The 17,890-nt window shown below is 39.9% G+C and overlaps 1 protein-coding gene across 1 annotated transcript in view; it reads left to right on the plus strand.

Moving 5' to 3' along the window:
- The window catches only part of LOC126185120 (probable chitinase 2), a 277,984-nt gene that overhangs the window by 135,829 nt on the left and 124,265 nt on the right, over positions 1 to 17,890 (plus strand). Inside the window, exon 3 of the mRNA XM_049927938.1 lies at positions 8,924 to 9,083. Coding sequence (XP_049783895.1) covers positions 8,924 to 9,083 — 160 coding nt within the window. The remainder of the gene's footprint in view (positions 1 to 8,923; positions 9,084 to 17,890) is intronic.

A 17,890-nucleotide genomic window follows, 5' to 3' on the forward strand; every position in this document is an offset into this window, starting at 1 on the left:
GGGATCGAATGAATGGTAGAGCCACCGGTTGTAACACATCTGAAATGTAACGTCCACTGTTCAAAGTGCCGTCAGTGCGAACAAGAGGTGAACGAGACGTGTAGCCAATGGCACCCCATACCATCACGCCGGATGATACGCCAGTATGGCGATGACGAATACACGCTTCCAATGTGCGTGCACCGCGATGTCGCCAAACACGGATACGACCATCATGATGCTGTAAACAAAACCTGGATTATTCCGAAAAAAATGACGTTTTGCCATTCGTGCGCCCAGGTTCGTCGTCGAGTACACCATCGCAAGCGCTCCTATCTGTGATGCAGCGTCAAGGGTAACCGCAGACATGGTCTCCGAGCTGATAGTCCATGCTGCTGCAAACGTCAAACTATTCGTGCAGATGGTTGTTGTCTTGCAAACGTCCCCATCTGTTGACTCACGGATGGAGACGTGGCTGCACAATCCGTTACAGCCAAGCAGATAAGATGCCTGTCATCTCGACTGCTAGTGATACGAGGCCGTTGGGATCCAGCACGGCGTTCCGTATTACCCTCCTAAACCCACCGATCCATATTCTGCTAACAGTCATTGGATCTCGACCAATGTGAGCAGCAATGACACGATACAATAAACCGCAATCGTGATAGGCTACAATCCGACCTTTATCAAAGTCGGAAACGTGATGGTACGCATTTCTCTTCCTTACACGAGGCATCACAACAACGTTTCACCAGGCAACGCCGGTCAACTGATGTTTGTGTATGAGAAATCGGTTGGAAATTTTCCTCATGTCAGCACATTGTAGGTGTCACCACTGGCGCCAACCTTGCGTGAATGCTCTGAAAAGCTAATCATTTGCATATCACAGCATCTTCTTTCTGTCGGTTAAATTTCACGTCTGTATCACGTCATCTTCGTGGTGTAGCAATTTTAATGGCCAGTAGTGTATTTGCTGGAAAGGAGCCCCAGGTTTTACTGTGGCAGTAACGGAAAATTTTGATTGCATATTCATAAGAATAGTGGATAAATCTCGTCCTTGGCTGTCTGCAGAGATACAAACTTTTGGTTTTGTTTCGTCTTCTCTCAATAATTTCATTCGTCGGAGTTTCTCTTGTGCAATGGGTTCAAATGAGTTTCTCATAACTATAGCAGGTATTGGAGCACTTTGACTTTCATTAACGGTTTATTTGAGAGTGTTGTAGGCTTCACTTTGTACATTTTCACACAAGGATTAAAATCGAAATTCAAAGAATTAATTAACGATACGATGTAATTGATATATTTTTTAGCTATTGAGAGTTCTTCTTTCAGCACATCCGAGATGAGTTTTCTTCAGTACCAGCATTATACATCTCGATTGGACTTTTTCTACCACTGCACTGAACAAAGCCACAGTCACAATTGGGATTTATCACTTTTCTGTTCTTCATACACGGTAGATGGATCCATAGATGTGAAAAAGAGCACAAACGGATAGCGCTGTGAACACTGTTTTGGCAGACTATGCACTTAAAACTGAATGTAATTCGATTTTCTACGGCGCGATTTGCTACTGCTTGCAAGTGCTGATGTTACATCTGCCACTTCTCTGTCTGATTGTACTGATGATGTACAAGGCATTTCAGATGTAATCACCCACACCAGTGGAACTGCAATTCCTCTTTGTACAGATACCTACCACAGTCAGCCAGTGCCATGGTGGGCCAAAGACATTGCAATAGCTATTCAGGATTGCCAACAAGCCCTGCGACAATTCAAACAACATTCTCTGCAGACAAACCTTGTCATTTTTAAGCAGCTTCACGCTAAGGCCCACTATCTAACCAAGCACAGTAATAACGAATTGTGAGAGTGCCATTTCTCCTCCTGGGGGATGTATGCATCTTCATGTCAGGTGTGGACCAGCTCCATGGTCTAAGGGCCGCTAACAATCGACAGCTGTTCTAGGTCTTGTCCTACAGGATGGTCTTCATACCAATTCATCAGTTCTTACAGAACACCTTGTGATCCACTTTACAACAGCACTGGAATTCTTTCCCTATATAGCTACCTCTCTACTGCATAAGTGACACGTGATGACATCCCCATGTGTCTCACTCCCCACCAAGCTGAATCATATACTGAATCCTGTACTCTCTGGGAATTTCTTCAGGCTCTTGCCTTATCACAAGACACAGCCCCAGGCCCTGATTCAATCCACAATCAGATGATCCAGCAATTTAATGTTCCCCAAAAGCAACATCTCCTCAGGGTCTTCAGTTATATCATACTCCAAGTTGCCTTCCCCTCACAATGGTGAGATAGTGTAACTGGCCCGATCCTTAAGCCGGGCAAGACCCCAACATCTCTTGACAGTTACCAGACAATCAGTCTCGCCAACATACTCTGTAAACAGCTTGAAAGGATGCTTGCCTGCAGATTATGCTGTGTTCTCGAATCTTGGGATGTTTTGTCCTTCCATCAGAATGGTTTGTGGGTGGGACAATTCACAACCAACCATCTACTGGTTGGAAGCAGTAACCCAACAGCCTTTTTTCTAAATGCCAACACCTTACCACAGTCTGATTTGACCTGCTTAAGGCATACAACACTGCTTGGCATCACATCTTACTTATCCTCCTTGAAAGCCCCACTACCTGTTTTTATCCATCAGTTTTTATATCACCAGTTGCTCCAAGTTAGAGTCAGCACTTCACTCAACTCCCCATAGATCCAAGATAATGGCAGCCCACAGGGCTCTGTGTTCAGTGTCAATCTCTTTCTCATTGCCAAAATGGGTTAGTGACCTCTGTTGGGCCACTGGTCATCCCTGGGTTGCATGTTGATGCTTTTGCTTTTGGTACAGCTCCCACACATTAGCCTCTCCTCAATACCAGCTTCAAAGTGCCATATGGTAGGCCTCTGCATGGGCTCTCTCACGTGATTTCCAATCCTCTGCTAAAATAATGTCGATCTTGCATTTTTGCTGTCATACCACAGTCCATCCTGACACTGAACTCTACTTAGGTACCCAGCAGCTGGACATCATAGCACACTCCTGTTTCTTGGGCCTCCTTTTTGATAGAAAGTTGGCTAGGCTGCCCCACATTCATCACCTGAAGACTAGCTGCGTGTGAAAGCTTAATGCTCTCTGCTTCCTTGCCCACACCTCTTGGGGTGTAGATAGTGCTACTCTTATCTGTATTTACCAGACCTTAGTTTCGTCATGACTGGACTGTGGTTACGAGGTTATGGCTTGGCTTCTCCTTCAACTCTGAAACAATTAGGCCCAGTCTACCAATACAGCTTGCATCTGGTCACTGGTGCCTTTTGGACTAGTCCCATAGACAGTCTCCTTGCCAAAACAGGGATCTTCTCTATTCAGATTTCATGGTCCCAGCTCTTGGTCTCCTATGCAATCACCATTTGGCAATTTCGTAATTGTCCCACATTTCCCATTCTCTTTGCATATGATGGGTGATGTCCTACTGATACTCATCCTTGGGTGGAATTACTAGTCAGAATGTGCCTCACTTCCCTCTGCCAAGACCTCCATCTCCTCTCCCTGCATTGTGCTTCCTGTGTTTCTTTAGGAACTCTCCCTTGGACTTTTTGTTGTTTGTTACACCCAGTTCTTCAAGAGTTCCATGGTGCTACCATCTTGCACAGCAGATTTGGGAGGGGGGAGGGGTTATCAGGGAAGTGTTGGGTGCCAGGAATAAACTTTTATTTAACAGGAATATCAGGGTTTATTGATAATCTTGTACTTACAAATTAAGGCCCCAGCTTCAAGACATTAATAAAATGCGAAGGAACACAAATAATGAACTATTACAGTTTGTATGTGGAATTTAGCACAGTCCTAAGATTACAATAACAACTTCCAAGAAATTTTTTTTAAGTGCAAGTTAAATTGTACTTCAACAACCTTGGCAATGTCTTATCAGATTAAATACTAATGAGTCGTTGTTGTTAAATTACACTATGGAATACAACATAGCAGCAAAATGACCAAAATAAATCTTAATAATATTTTCCTTAAGGCAGGTTAAATAATACTTCAGCAATGTCAGTAGTGACTTATCAGCTTGAATGCTAATGAGTAGTCACCATTAAATTGAACTGTGGAATACAGCATAGCAGCAAAATGACAACAATAACTTTTATTAACATTTTCCTTAAGGCAGGTTAAACAGTACTTCAACACCCTTAGCAGTGACTTATAACGAGTAGTAACTGTTAAATTACCAAAAGCAGGCACAGTGCTGAAATGTTAATAATAATACTGGTTTAAGAAGTTTTCATTAAATGCTAAATGAACTGATTTCAGAAGTAATTAATCACATTATATAATGCTGAGTAATTACAGCTATACTGCTCAGTATCACGTGGCACCAAAATGCCAATAACGGATGTCTAAGAATGTTTTAACTACATTAAATACCGAAATTGAAATCTGTAGAAATGACCTTAAGGCATACAGTTACATATTGCCAATTGTTGACTAGATTATGCTATATCTGCTTATATGGGATAACTCATAAACACTGACCAATAGCCACTCATGGATTTACACGCTCTCACTTTATCTGACCAAGGGTGATTTACATGGTGGCTCAACCAGACCCACACAAAACAAGTGGAACTAAGTTTATTTAACACTGGCCACTACTACAATAGGTAAAACCACCACTGGATACAAGGCAAATACTCAGTCTGAACTAGAACTAAAACTGAAACTTTTGGTGAGCACACGGATGCAGCTAGTAAAAGTGAATGAGAAATAGAATTAGATAGGACAAATACAGTTATATTCTTTTGCAATGTTGAAACTTGTCCACTGAGAAGGGATTATGAACATTCATCATAGCGGAGCAATGAAATACAAAGTCAACAGTCACTCTGAGCCACACAAGAAGTGTTGGAACCTTCAAGCAACGAAGGAAATATTAACATTCCAAGAACAGGCAAGTATTCAGCTTTTGCTCCCAATAGGATTGCTCTCAGTGCCACAGATTCCATAGGGGCAATGAAGGTCAGCCAATATAAATTAGCTTAACATCCTTCCTCACTAAAGTATAGATCTCTTTCATTTCTGCAGCAGGTACTCTAACATTCCATACACACAGCCCTTTCTTCTTTGCTCACACTGCACCGACAGCATGATGGAAAGAGCCCAACTCAGAGTAGCGCCCTCATCCTAGCTCTCTCATGGTGACCCACCTTCCCAAACTGCTCACCCTGCTCTCTTTTGGCAGACCAGACAAATTCCATGTATCAGTCAAAAAAGATAGCTGGGATTAATAGTATAGGTACAGACTTGCATGGCTCAACACTAATGGCTCTAAAACTGTGGATCAGACAGGAATGCTTTTACATCCCAAAATTTAGTGTGGACGTCAATGCGAAATGCTTTTAATAGTTTCCACAATGAAACATGTCTCAAAATATGGTAGAAAACCCAAAAAGATTCTGGTCGTATGTAAAGTACACCAGAGGCAAAAAACAGTCAATACTGTCACTGCGCGATAGCGATGGAAATGTTACCAATGATGGTGCCACTAAAGCTGTGTTACTAAATACAGTTTTCTGTAATTCCTTCACGAAAGAAGACGAAATAAATATGCCAGAATTTGAAACCAGAACAGCTGTTAGTGTGAGTGGCGTAAAAGTAGATATCTTAGGTGTTGCAAAGCAACTCAAATCACTTAAGAAAGGCAAGTCTTCCAGTCCAGATGGTGGTAGGCTATACCAGTCATGTTCCTTTCAGAGTATGCAGACACAATAGTGACTTTCTTAGCAATCATATACAACCGCTCACTTGACGAAAGATCTGTTCCTAAAGACTGGAAGGTAGCACAGGTCACACCAATATTCAAGAAAGGAAATAGGAGTAACCCACTGAATTACAGACCCATATCACTGACCTCAATTTGCAGCAGGACTTTGGGGCATATACTGTACTCGAACATTATGGATCACCTTTAGGAAAATGTCTTATTGATATATAACTAACACGGATTCAGAAAAAAATCATTCTTGTGCAACACAGCTAGCTCTTTATTCCCATGAAGTAATGAGTGCTGTCAACAAGGGATCTCAGATCGATTCCATATTCCTAGATTTCTAGAAGGCTTTTGATACCGTTCCTCACAAGCGACTATTAATCAAATTGCATGCATATGGGGTATTGTCTGAGTTGTGTGACTGGATTCGTGATTTCCTCTCAGAGCGGTTACAGTTCGTAGTGATAGACAGTAAATCATCGAGTAGAACAGAAGTGATATCTGGCGTTCATAGGCCCTCTGCTGTTCCTGGTTTACATAAATGATCTAGGTAATCTGAGCAGCCCCCTTAGATTGTTTGCAGATGATGCTGTAATTTACCGTCTAGTAAAATCATCAGACGATCAATTCCAATTATAAAATGGTCTAGAGAGGATTTCTGTATGCTGCGAAAAGTGGCTTCTAGATTACAGTAACAAAGCACACTGAAAATGAATATACAAAATATTACTAGCCTCTTTAAACATGGTTGGCTTCTGTAGAAGTCCAATGTAATTGGGTCCTGCAGACTGTGGACTGCTGTATAAATCAGCTGGGAAAATATGTTCCCTCCAATGGACTGCTGTTGCAGTGCTGCCTACTCTGCATGTTGATTGCTTCACTAAGCTAAGTTGTTGTGGAAGCAACATTCTTGGAGATATTGAGTGGGCTCCTTGGATATTTTTGTATGGAAATGTATTGCCGCTAGGTGTCACGGGCATACACAGAGCTGTGTTATACACGGAAAGGATTTTGGGCATTCAGTTAGCAGTGTGGTGCAAGCAGTGGTATATTTGTCGTCAATAAACACAATTTGTATTACTTCCACTCTTGGCTGTAGACATGTTATTTTTGTGTAAGATTTTATTTTGAAAATGAGCAAAGTGTTTTACTCAGCCAAAGAAGCCTCGAAGCTGCTATTAGACAGCAACTTTGAGGTCATCGGTGAAAGTGAATCAGACAGTGATTCATTACTATGACCAAGTGCTTTGGCACAACAGTCAGTCAGACAGTAACAGTCAAGAACTGCCTATTCATTGTGCCCAGTCGGTCAGCCAAGCCTTCCGTCATTAAAGGGTTAAAATCATCAAACACTGAAACATAGGTGCTGACAATGCAGACATAGATACCAGTCAATGGTGTTGATGTTGTTACTAGCATTGCCCCATTCTGCTGTATATTTCAAGAAGTTGCTTTACTCTTTTCATAATATCTTGAACTATCTGCAAATTTGCTGCTGCAGCATCAGTTGCTGCTGCCACAATTTGATGAACATTGAGTCTATGATTCACTAATAGTGTGGAAGGGTTTGAATCTTCATCACTACTTCTATGTTTCAGCTTGATACAAACTAAGTAGGTAAGTGAAACAAATCACATGTTATGTGGAAACCAATATCAGAGCTAAGGCAATGGCCATAAATGCAGTAGACAGTGACTTTATGACTGCAGGTAACATGAATGCAAATCAGTACCAATAACAAAGTCAGAATCATATTAAACAACAACACATGCAATAAGAGTTCCAGATCAAAATCCAGGTCCATAAAATTGAAGTAATAGCTGTAGTCTGATATCAGTGGAATGGAGGTATTAGTGGTAAGTGAAAAACTGCTGAGATTGATGTTTATTTCTTGTAATGGACCAATGCCTATTCCCAGGTGTTGTGTGTGTGCTGGGCAGCAACTTCTAGTCATGGCTGCTACAGGTGGAACTGTCTGCTACGATAATGATTATGCATGTGTGGCTAGGCTGTGAGCCCCATCTGCACGGGTTCTGGCCACCTGTTATCTAAGAAGATGACACCACCTCAGGGATTTGCATGTCAATGTGGATGAGATGATAAAAAAGACAACACAACACACAGTCTGTGAGCAGAGAAAATGTCTGACCCAGCTGGGAATCGAACCCAGGTCCATTGCATGGCATTCAGCCACTAAAATGAGGAGGAAGACAAACTTTCTGCTATACAGATAGCAACACTGCCACTTTCACAGTTAGTTTCAATATTTATGGAGGGGCAGCCTATCAGACTATATATATATATATTGCTCTGCACATAAATGTCCTATATCTTGTATACCTACATACTATGCAGGGGATGAATAAATAAATATAGAAAATCTGTGAATGATAACATGCAAAATATGTTAAAATACTGATTTCTAGATCATCATTTTTGGCAATTATTTTTATGGCAAAAGTAGCTGACCCTTAATGTTTTAGCAGGGCTATTAAACTTTTTTCCAGTTTCAGTTTACATCAAAATATATGCCCAAGTACTTTCATCTTTCTACCTTGTTTATAATTTTTTGTTAGTGAGTTAAACTATGTTAAAAGGTGGTGGGTATTTTTTACAGAACAAAACTGTATTAACTGTGTTTTCTTTTTTTCTTCTTCTTCTTGTTTTTTAATTTAAAGCTTAGATCATTTACATAAGACCAGTGAATAACTCTGAGAAAAACAGCATTTGCTACTTACTCTGTTGCTGCTTCTCTGTTTGTCTTGACAATAATGCTTGTTTCATCTGAAAAAAAAACTGATTCTGCCTCTTAATTAAAATAAAAGGGTAGTTCATTAATGTAAGAGCAGCAACAGTTATGTTTCCTGCAAAGTGCCTGTTGTGATTTCTCTTGATGTTGATAATGTCATGTCCCTCTTTGCATTACTCAAACATCCTAGTTTAGATTTCTGCATCCTATTTCTTACATAGGAACTAAACCAAGTATCTGCTGAATAGATTATTATGATTGTTACAAAAATAAAAAGTAAAAAATCCTTATACTCTCTTTGCTGTCATTCCGTATCTTTCATGCTTTGAGAATGGTAATCCTTCCTCACTTTACAGTTTACAGTAAAAAAGTCTGACATAGTTATTAATATTGTAATACATTTGTGTAGGTAATTACAAGAAGATAACTGGTTTAAAAAACCAGTACCCGCACCTGAAAGTCTCCATTGCTATTGGTGGCTGGAATGAAGGCTCTGCAAATTATTCCCACATGGCATCTACTCCAACAACTAGACAACAATTTATAAGAAGTGTTGTAAATTTCTTAAGGTAAGATTATTAGATGGCTTGAATAGACTGAATAAACATAGATGAGTAAATTAAGGTAGTTATTATGTTCTCATGTCTAGCTGAATATGGTCAGGAAATTTATCTTCTGATTTACTGTTATACAACAAAAGCCATCGGACATAAAAGCAACCATTTACTAAGAAGATTACAGTAAATATAAATTAGAAACAGCCTATAGGAAATTTAATTACTGCATGTTTCTTCGGAGGGGGGGGGGGGGGGGGGGAGGCAGAGTAATCCCACCTGGGGTTTCATCCTGGTGGTAAGGAAATTTTTATCACAAGAAAATACAGTTGTGGGAATGCAGTTCCTTGTTACCAGACAGTGTGCCACTGATTTAGGTTAATTTTTTTGTTTCTGCTCAGTGGTTCATAGAGGTAACAGATGATAATGATCCATTCATCATTCATTAGTTAAGATGAGATGATGAGGCTTGTACAGGACAGAATAGCAGGAAGAGTTGTAGCCAACCAGTCTTTCGACTGACAACATAACTACAACAACGACAACTAGAGAAAAAATGGAGTTAGTTGGACGTCTACATGGCACTAGAGAAAATCTCTCTTCCCATAGCCATAGCCATAGCCATGGTGAAAGTGTCGCAGTAGACAAGAGACCCAGATTTGCTGAAATATACATTTAAGCTACATGCGAGTTTGTCTGAAGGTTGGTCTTTAACTTGTAATTGGAATTTTTATCGACCACGAGACTCATCCGAAGATTCAGCCAAAAACATAAAGATTATTACAGTTCACTAGTACTATGTTCCACAATCATACTGTCATCACTGGATGAGACTTTAATGATCCGATAATCCACTGGGAAAATTACAGTTTTTTAATGCTGGGAGTGAGAAAATATACTGCGAAGCATTTGCAAAGGCCTTTTCTGAAAAACTGCTTAAAACTGATATTTCGGAAGCTCAGTCATGATGGAAATATATTAGACCTAATGGCTACAAACAGGTCTGACTTCTCTGAGGATGTACATATTACAACTGGTATCAATGAACGTAAGACAGATGTAGTAAAATAAAGGACAAAATGTAGCTAAAACGTCTAGGAAGAGTTACTTGCATCAGTAAGCTTGATAAAGAGGCACTCACGTTAGATATCAAAGAGGAACTCCTGAAACTTAGCTCTGGACAGGACCAAGTAGATGAACTATGACTCACGTGTACTAGAATAGCTGACAATATACTGTATAGATGTGTACCTAGTAGACCAGATAGTTACGGGAGGGACCCTCTATGGTATGCAGCCACTGTAAAGAAACATCTAGAGAAACAGTGATTTCTCCATGAGAGATGTAAAAATTATGTGTAAAGATAGAAAAATGCTGAATGAAATGCGTTTGGCTGCAAAACCCGAAAATTTTATTGACAGATGTCTCATAAACTCTAAAAAAAGTTCTGGTCATACAGGTATATAAAGGCTATCAATCTCCAAATACTCAGGGATAGCATAGGACCTGAAAATGTGGGCAGCAAACTAAATGCACAAAAGCGTTTTCAAATATTCCATTACCGAGGACGATACAGAAGTACTGTTGCAAATAACACTGCCTGGCAAGAAAAGTGAAGCACCCAGAATACAATGTCGGATAACAATGCCCTTGATGTTATTGGGAGAAGTAAGCTATATACCAGCACTGGACTTCTCTCTCTCTTTCATTTCCTAATAACAAACCAAGTGAGGTGGCACAGTGGTTAGCACACTGGACTTGCATTCAGGAGGACAAAAATTCAAACCCGCATCCAGACATCCTGATTTAAGTTTTCCACACTTTCCCTAAACTGCTTCAGTCAAATGCCGGGACGGTTCCTTCGAAAGGGCACAGTCGACTCCCTTCCCCGTCCTTACCTAATTTAACGGGACCGATGACCTCGCTGTTTGGTAACAACGTAAACACAAAAATGTACTGCACAAGCACTCTTCATTCAAATGTCACAGATATGTAGTTGACATCTCATTAACAAGTATTAGAATCTCGGTGAGAGAACAATGTAGAATGTTCCACGTTGTCCCCAGCAATAAGCATGACTCATTAAGCCATTCATCTCTCTTTGGTGAAGGCATATATGGCAGGAAAACTAATAAGGTGTAAATTTTAAAAATCCTAAGCATTTTGGAGTGAAGTACCATTTCTCATAGAAGATGAACTAATAAAAAAGATGAAGATGTATTAAGAAAGTAGGTGAAGATAAAGTAAGTAAGGAAATAGATGAAGATGAAGTAGGAAAGTAGAGGGAGATGAAGTAGGAAAGTAGAGGGACATATTCTCATACTGAGGAGTGGTCAAAGACACTTTTAAAAGAATAACTTTGTTAACAAAATGAAACTCAATTATAATGTCCTTACACGAATATCTACACAACACACAACGTAAATATCTCTCCTGTGACATTGTCTCTGAAGTGCCTAAACAATAAATCCCAGTCGTTGTAGGTGGCAGTTTGAAGACCTGGGACATTACTGGGCTGGTACTGCTGGTGTGAAACAGGGTGAATTAGATGAAGTGTCCCGGTGTGGAATGCTGATACAAAACTACTGATGCTGCTAACTGGTAGCACTGCACTGAACTGCTGATGTGGTCAAACAGAACTTCCAGTACTGCCAACTCGAGGTGTAGAGTGCAGTGTCTGGTGGTGGCCTAAATAGTCAGACGTGGATGGCTATCCGTGTGGTGCTGTGAGGGCACGTCACTCGAAATAGCAAAATAGTACCCTCCCAACAGCACTCACTGCTGCAACAGGCACATAGCCTGTCGGCAAGGTTGGCGCCCCTAAACACTGTGGAGATGACACTTAACTCCGTGTCGCACAGCCCGTGCCGTACGAGAAAAATACCTCTGTTTTAAAGAAAGCCATTTACGAACATCGTCCTGTTGGGATGGCTGCTGCACAGCCTGTGTGGTGTGTGGAGGAAACAACTACTGGGTGGATACGTTATCCTTCTCCCCTTAGAAGGAGATGGTACTACCATCTCAAAGACATATGGTTCTCATGGGGCAAGCCCATCCACCACCAGCTCTAACAGTCCAAGGAACTGGAATGAGCAACAATACAGTCAGCAAAGAAAAAATGTGCCCAGGAACTGACCAAGAAAATACAATAACAGAACCTTGCATTCTAGGCACACTGAACGCAACAAACACACTATGCGTATATAAGAAGTACACAACCACTAATTAAGAATGCAACCGAGAACTAACAAGATTCCTGAGCGTGGGGTGTAGAACCAGTGACTTTTGATACACAAGAATAGTACAGAAACTTTGCAAAATGTCAATGCTGCACACATGAAAATACAGAAATGAATCACTAATTAACACAAGAAACTATCCCAACAAAACAAGAATGCCTTCTCCACATAGGGGAACAGCGACGGGCCTCCACCGCAGCCAGTGACGGGGAAGGACTGGACGTTGACAGGTCTTGTGGCAAAACTTCCAAGAAGGCACAACACAGGGCTTGGCAGAACACACTATGGGACCTGTGGTGTCGGTGTGAATGGGGAATGTGGTGGTTGGGCTAGCAACAACGACTGGAGTGACCACGAGGGCAGCTGGGATGACACCAGCAAATGAGAAACTTGCACCATACAATACTGAAAACAACTTAGACCAGCCATGTGAACAGAAAATCACACTAGTACACACTTAAACAAACTGCCTGAACTATGCAGAGAAAACACAAACTACTAAGAAACTTGCTGCATAAATTTAAAACCACAACCAGGTGGGAGAATTGTGAATGCAAAGAACACTACCCTCTAACTGCTGGAACAGAACAAGCAGGAAAACATTGCCCCAGCAAAAGTAACTAACACACTATGAAAAACATGAAAACAAAACCAGCAGCAGCAGACAACCCATCACACAGAACAACTCTAAAACCAGACAGAAATAACACTGAAACATGAAACATGTGAGGACAATGTCAAAAAGCATTTTTACATTATTGCCATTTAAGTATGGCAGACGAGAGGAGGAAAGACAATAACAACAGCATACTTTAACACATGTAACACTGCACAAAACCTTCTTCCTCATTGTCCACTGTCCATTCACAATCCCAAGATTGTGGCGAGTGTAAAAGTAAATCGTGCTTCTCCGCGGAAAAAAGTAAATTTCGGTGGTAAAAAGAAAACGTGTGTAAATTGTAAGGACGAAATTTCAAGGCTTAATGAACGTTTTTCCAGTTTACAATTTATAATCGGTGCTTTAAAAACGAACATGAAGAAACTTCAATCCTGAATTGTGAGGCGCTGATGATCATAGAAGTTTCGTTATCAGGAAACAAGTGGGAAACGGAAGAAATCTGTTCCCAGGAAGTGCAATCTCAAAATAACACTAAAACTTACATGTGTAAAAACAGTGAAATCTTAGTGCTTAAAAACAGTCAATCACAAGTGCATAAAAACCTTATTGTGCACACTGCTGAAGATTCATTGAAAACGTCAGTCGGAGCCGAAAAGTTTGGATTTGAATCGCAAAAAGTAAACAGACTGTTGCCAATTGTAACTTCAGTGTGTAAAAACATTGAAACTTTAATGCTTAAAAAAAGACAATCATAAGTGCATAAAAACTTTATTGTGCACACTGCTGAAGATTCTTTGAACATGCCAGTCGGAGCCGAAAAGTTTGGAAATGAATCGCATAAAGTAAACAGACCGTTGCTAATTGATTCCCCGAGTGAAAAAATTGGAAAACGCGAGAAGATCTGTGTATTAGGGGATAGTCACGCCGCCTGCCGGGGTGGCCGAGCAGTTCTGGGCGCTACAGTCTGGAACCGCGCGACCGCTACAGTCGCAGGTTCGAATCCTGCCTCGGGCACGGATGAGTGTGATGTCCTTAGGTTAGTTAGGTTTAAGTATTTCTAAGTTTTAGGGGACTGATGACCTCAGAAATTAAGTCCCATAGTGCTCAGAGCCATTTGAACCATAGTCACGCCCAGGGAATGTCCGCAGTGTTAACGAAAAAATGCAACTTCATGGCATCTGGATTCGTGAAGCCTGGGGTCTCATTACGAGAACTAACAACCCTAACAAAGTCTAATGAAGTAACTAGCTTCACTAAGGATGATTTTGTTGTTTTGCTCGGAGGAGCTAATGTAGTTTATAGAAATGAATCATACAAGGCTATCACAGAACTGAGAAATTGTCTAAATAATTTAACTCATACAAATGTTCTCTTTGTCAATGTCCCACAGCGTAAACCACGAAATTAGTGTCGCTAACAAGAGTTTCGCAGAAATATATACTCATTTCCTCAATGTTGATGTTATAGACACAAACATTTTAGAGCGAAGGTTCTATACAGCTCATGGCCTTCATTTAAACGCATCAGGAAAAGAGGTTCTTGCTGATAAAATATTTACTAGTATCTCGCCTGACAATAAAGAAACCAAGTCAAGTAGCAACTTAAGGCAAATTAAAAACCGTTTTTGGCAAGCAGCAAACAGTAAAGCCCCCCAATCAGTTCGAAATTACAAAGTGGTTTAAACCCAGTAGGCTAGAAGCGAACAATCAAATCGTAAAACAGCTTCAAATTACGAAATGGTTCAAGCCGAAAAGGACAGTGGTGAATGAAGCACAAATTTTGCGAGCTCCAAAAATAACTTCACCACTCGATCGTCACCAAGAAGTGGAAGCCATACTCAACAAGCACGCCAAGAAATTTTTAGGCATAACTTCACCTGCAGAATAAAAAGAAGCCACCACCGCCAACGACAACATCAGTTACAGCAACAGCCCCACCTCCAGCAGAAACAGTGACAGTAAAAAAAAAAGCAAAAACAGTCAGTGTAGGAGAAAGCATGTCACCAACAGCAGCGGACACGGAACGGTAGCAGTGATGACTGCCTGAGGAGGGTACAGCTGCTTGACTTAGTGATGATTTTTTATGGCAAAGATTGTGACAAATCAGCCTGAAAAACTGCAGATAAGCATAAAAAATCAGGTATTAACAAAATAACAAATACTTGCAAAACTTTCCAGATAATGAGTTGAAACATTCAGTGCCTCAAGAATAAAGTGTTAGAAGTCGTCATAAACAACTTTGTAGATATCTCTTGTAGCTATTAGTCTATCAGAACATTGGTGCAGGGTCAGTGAATTAAGTCTTATAAATATAAGCAGTTTTGAATTAGCTTCTCATTACTGCCGCAGTGTTTGTAAAAATGGTGGAGTATGCATGTATACTAGGGCTGGGCTGCAGCATAAAGTTAGCATAAAGTTAGATCTGAAACATACCATCTAAATATTGAGAAACATTTTGAATTGTGCCATAGAGCTAAAATCTGAGGAGAAGCATAAAAATCTAATTGTCATATCAATATACAGGTCACCACTAGGTGACAAAAACATTTTTTTTTTAATTTGTAAGCAGTGCTAAACATTTTGTATAACAATGAAGTGAACTTATTACTATGTAGGGATTTTAACATCAACCACTAACTACTAACATGCATAAGTTCTTCTGTACCTGACGTGGTTAAGTACAAGTGGAAATATAAAAGGCACTTCTACCCAGAAAAGGTTAATATTTTTATCCAATCGTTAGCAAAAGAAACCTGGGGAGATGTGTTCTCAAAATCATCAACTGATGAATCATTCAATGCATTTTATAATACTTTCACGTCCATATTTGAGATGTGTTTTCCAAAAAAAACTGACAATAATTAATGTCATGCCAAGAAACAGCAGCCAATGGATAACACCAGCTATCAGAGTATCCAGTCAAAAGACAAAACTTCTCTATAAACAAAGAAAACACAACCAAGGTGATCACTTTACAGAATATGTTAAGACATATAAGAAAATTTATAAGAAAGTAATTAAAACAGCCAAGACAGTGCACAATGATAAAGTAATCATAGGGACAGCAAACAAGTCGAAAGCAAGATGGTGGTGAAAAAAGATTCACGAAAATCGAGTTCCACGAAAAACATAAAAAAGGATGAGCCTTTATGTATTCAGTGCAAAAAAAGTATCGTGGTTCGACCTGGGAAATGTTACTGCTGCGAAGTTAAAGCAAAAAACGCAAACGAAATCATTACAAGATCAAAACCTAGTGAAAAAACCGTGGCAAATGCAAATTCAGTGACATCAATATGCAAACATTGCGATGATTTTCGTCTCATTTTAACTGCAAAAAACAGTGAAATCAGTGAACTTAAAAGGACTGTAGCCTTATTGCAGAAACAGCTGCAACATCTTGGCTGTAAAACTCAACAAACAGAGCATCGTCTGAACCTGGAAGAAATATCGGCTACCAGTGATGTAATCAAAGGAAAACGGCTGTGGAAACCAGCACAAAACTTGGAAATAATAAAGTAAGTGCATCAAATAGTTATAATGACAAACGTGATTCCACAATGTCATTCAGAAACACGAGTCCAGATAATAATTACAAACAACAACAGCCGTGCACTGTAAATTTTTCGCGTGTGTCGCATCCTAAACAAAGAAATGTGAATAAAAATCAGTCGACTGGCCTCAAGTGTGCAACAAAAAGTGATAATTTTTGCCGATTATCATGGACATCAGTTAGCAGAAAAGGTAGCAGATACACAAACTAATGCAAGTGTCCAAGCCTTTGTCAAACCAGGAGCAGGCAGTGTAGAAGTGACAAAAACAGTGGTAAAATCGTGTGAAAACCTTAACCCAGAGGACTGTGTCGTAATTTGTGCAGGTGCAAATGATGTTGCCAGAGATAAAGGCAGTGAACTCATCACTTTTCGTGAAAGTGTGCTACCCAAATTAGGCAAAACAAATTTAGCTGTTGTAAATCAACCACACAGATACGACCTACCTCCTTGGTCATGTGTTAATAAATTAATAGAAAGAGTAAAAAAAGAGATAGATGCTGTATGCAAAAAGTTTCTGTATGTGAACTTAATAAATGTAAGCACATTAAATAGGTCCATGGACACTGGCCATGGCCTACATTTAAATCACAGTGGGAAACAATTTTTGGTTGAAGAAATCTGTCGTCTAGCAAATTTGTGTTACAATAGGCATAATATAGGAGCAGTCCAAAGTACTTTGGACAAATGGGTCACAAAGAAAGATGCGATGTCTTATAAAAAGGGCGAAAGACATTTTTTTTAGGGAAGTAGACTGTATCACAAAAAAATGTGATGCAGAATTAAACTGCAAATACACACTCAAGATTGTACACCAGAATGTACAGTCATTAACAAACAAAGTTGATGAAATAAATATACTCCTCAATAGTGAATGGAAAGATGTTTCAATGTTATGTTTTTGTGAGCATTGGTTACAAAATGAGTATTTTCAGTACTTAAAAATATTGCAGTTTAACATTGCAAACTGATTTTGTAGAATGGAATCAAAACATGGGGAAACTTGTATATACGTAAAAGAAAATGCAGATTATAAGAGTATAGCATCTGTTTGCAAACTTGGTTTTGAAAGAGACTTTGAAATCGCAGCTGTTGAGTTAATGTCTGAAAAAACTATTATTTTGTGTGTGTATAGGTCTGTTAGCAACATTAGCGTTCCTCCCCCCCCCCCCTTAAAAATTGGACGTTGCTTTAGGCAAACTCAAGACAACTGGGAAAACAGTGGTACTATGTGGTGATTTTAATATTGACTTTCTGGGCCATAGCCCTCACAGGGAAACGTTTTTAAATATAAAAGCCTACAATCTTTGTCTGACTGTTAGCTCTCTAAAACATGTAACAAAAACTAGTGTCACTCTCCTTGATCAGGTATGTGTAAACATGGACAAGTGTACATCAGAAAACTTTGATACCGGCT

Source organism: Schistocerca cancellata, chromosome 4 (assembly GCF_023864275.1).
Source record: "Schistocerca cancellata isolate TAMUIC-IGC-003103 chromosome 4, iqSchCanc2.1, whole genome shotgun sequence".
NCBI classification, from domain to species: domain Eukaryota; kingdom Metazoa; phylum Arthropoda; class Insecta; order Orthoptera; family Acrididae; genus Schistocerca; species Schistocerca cancellata.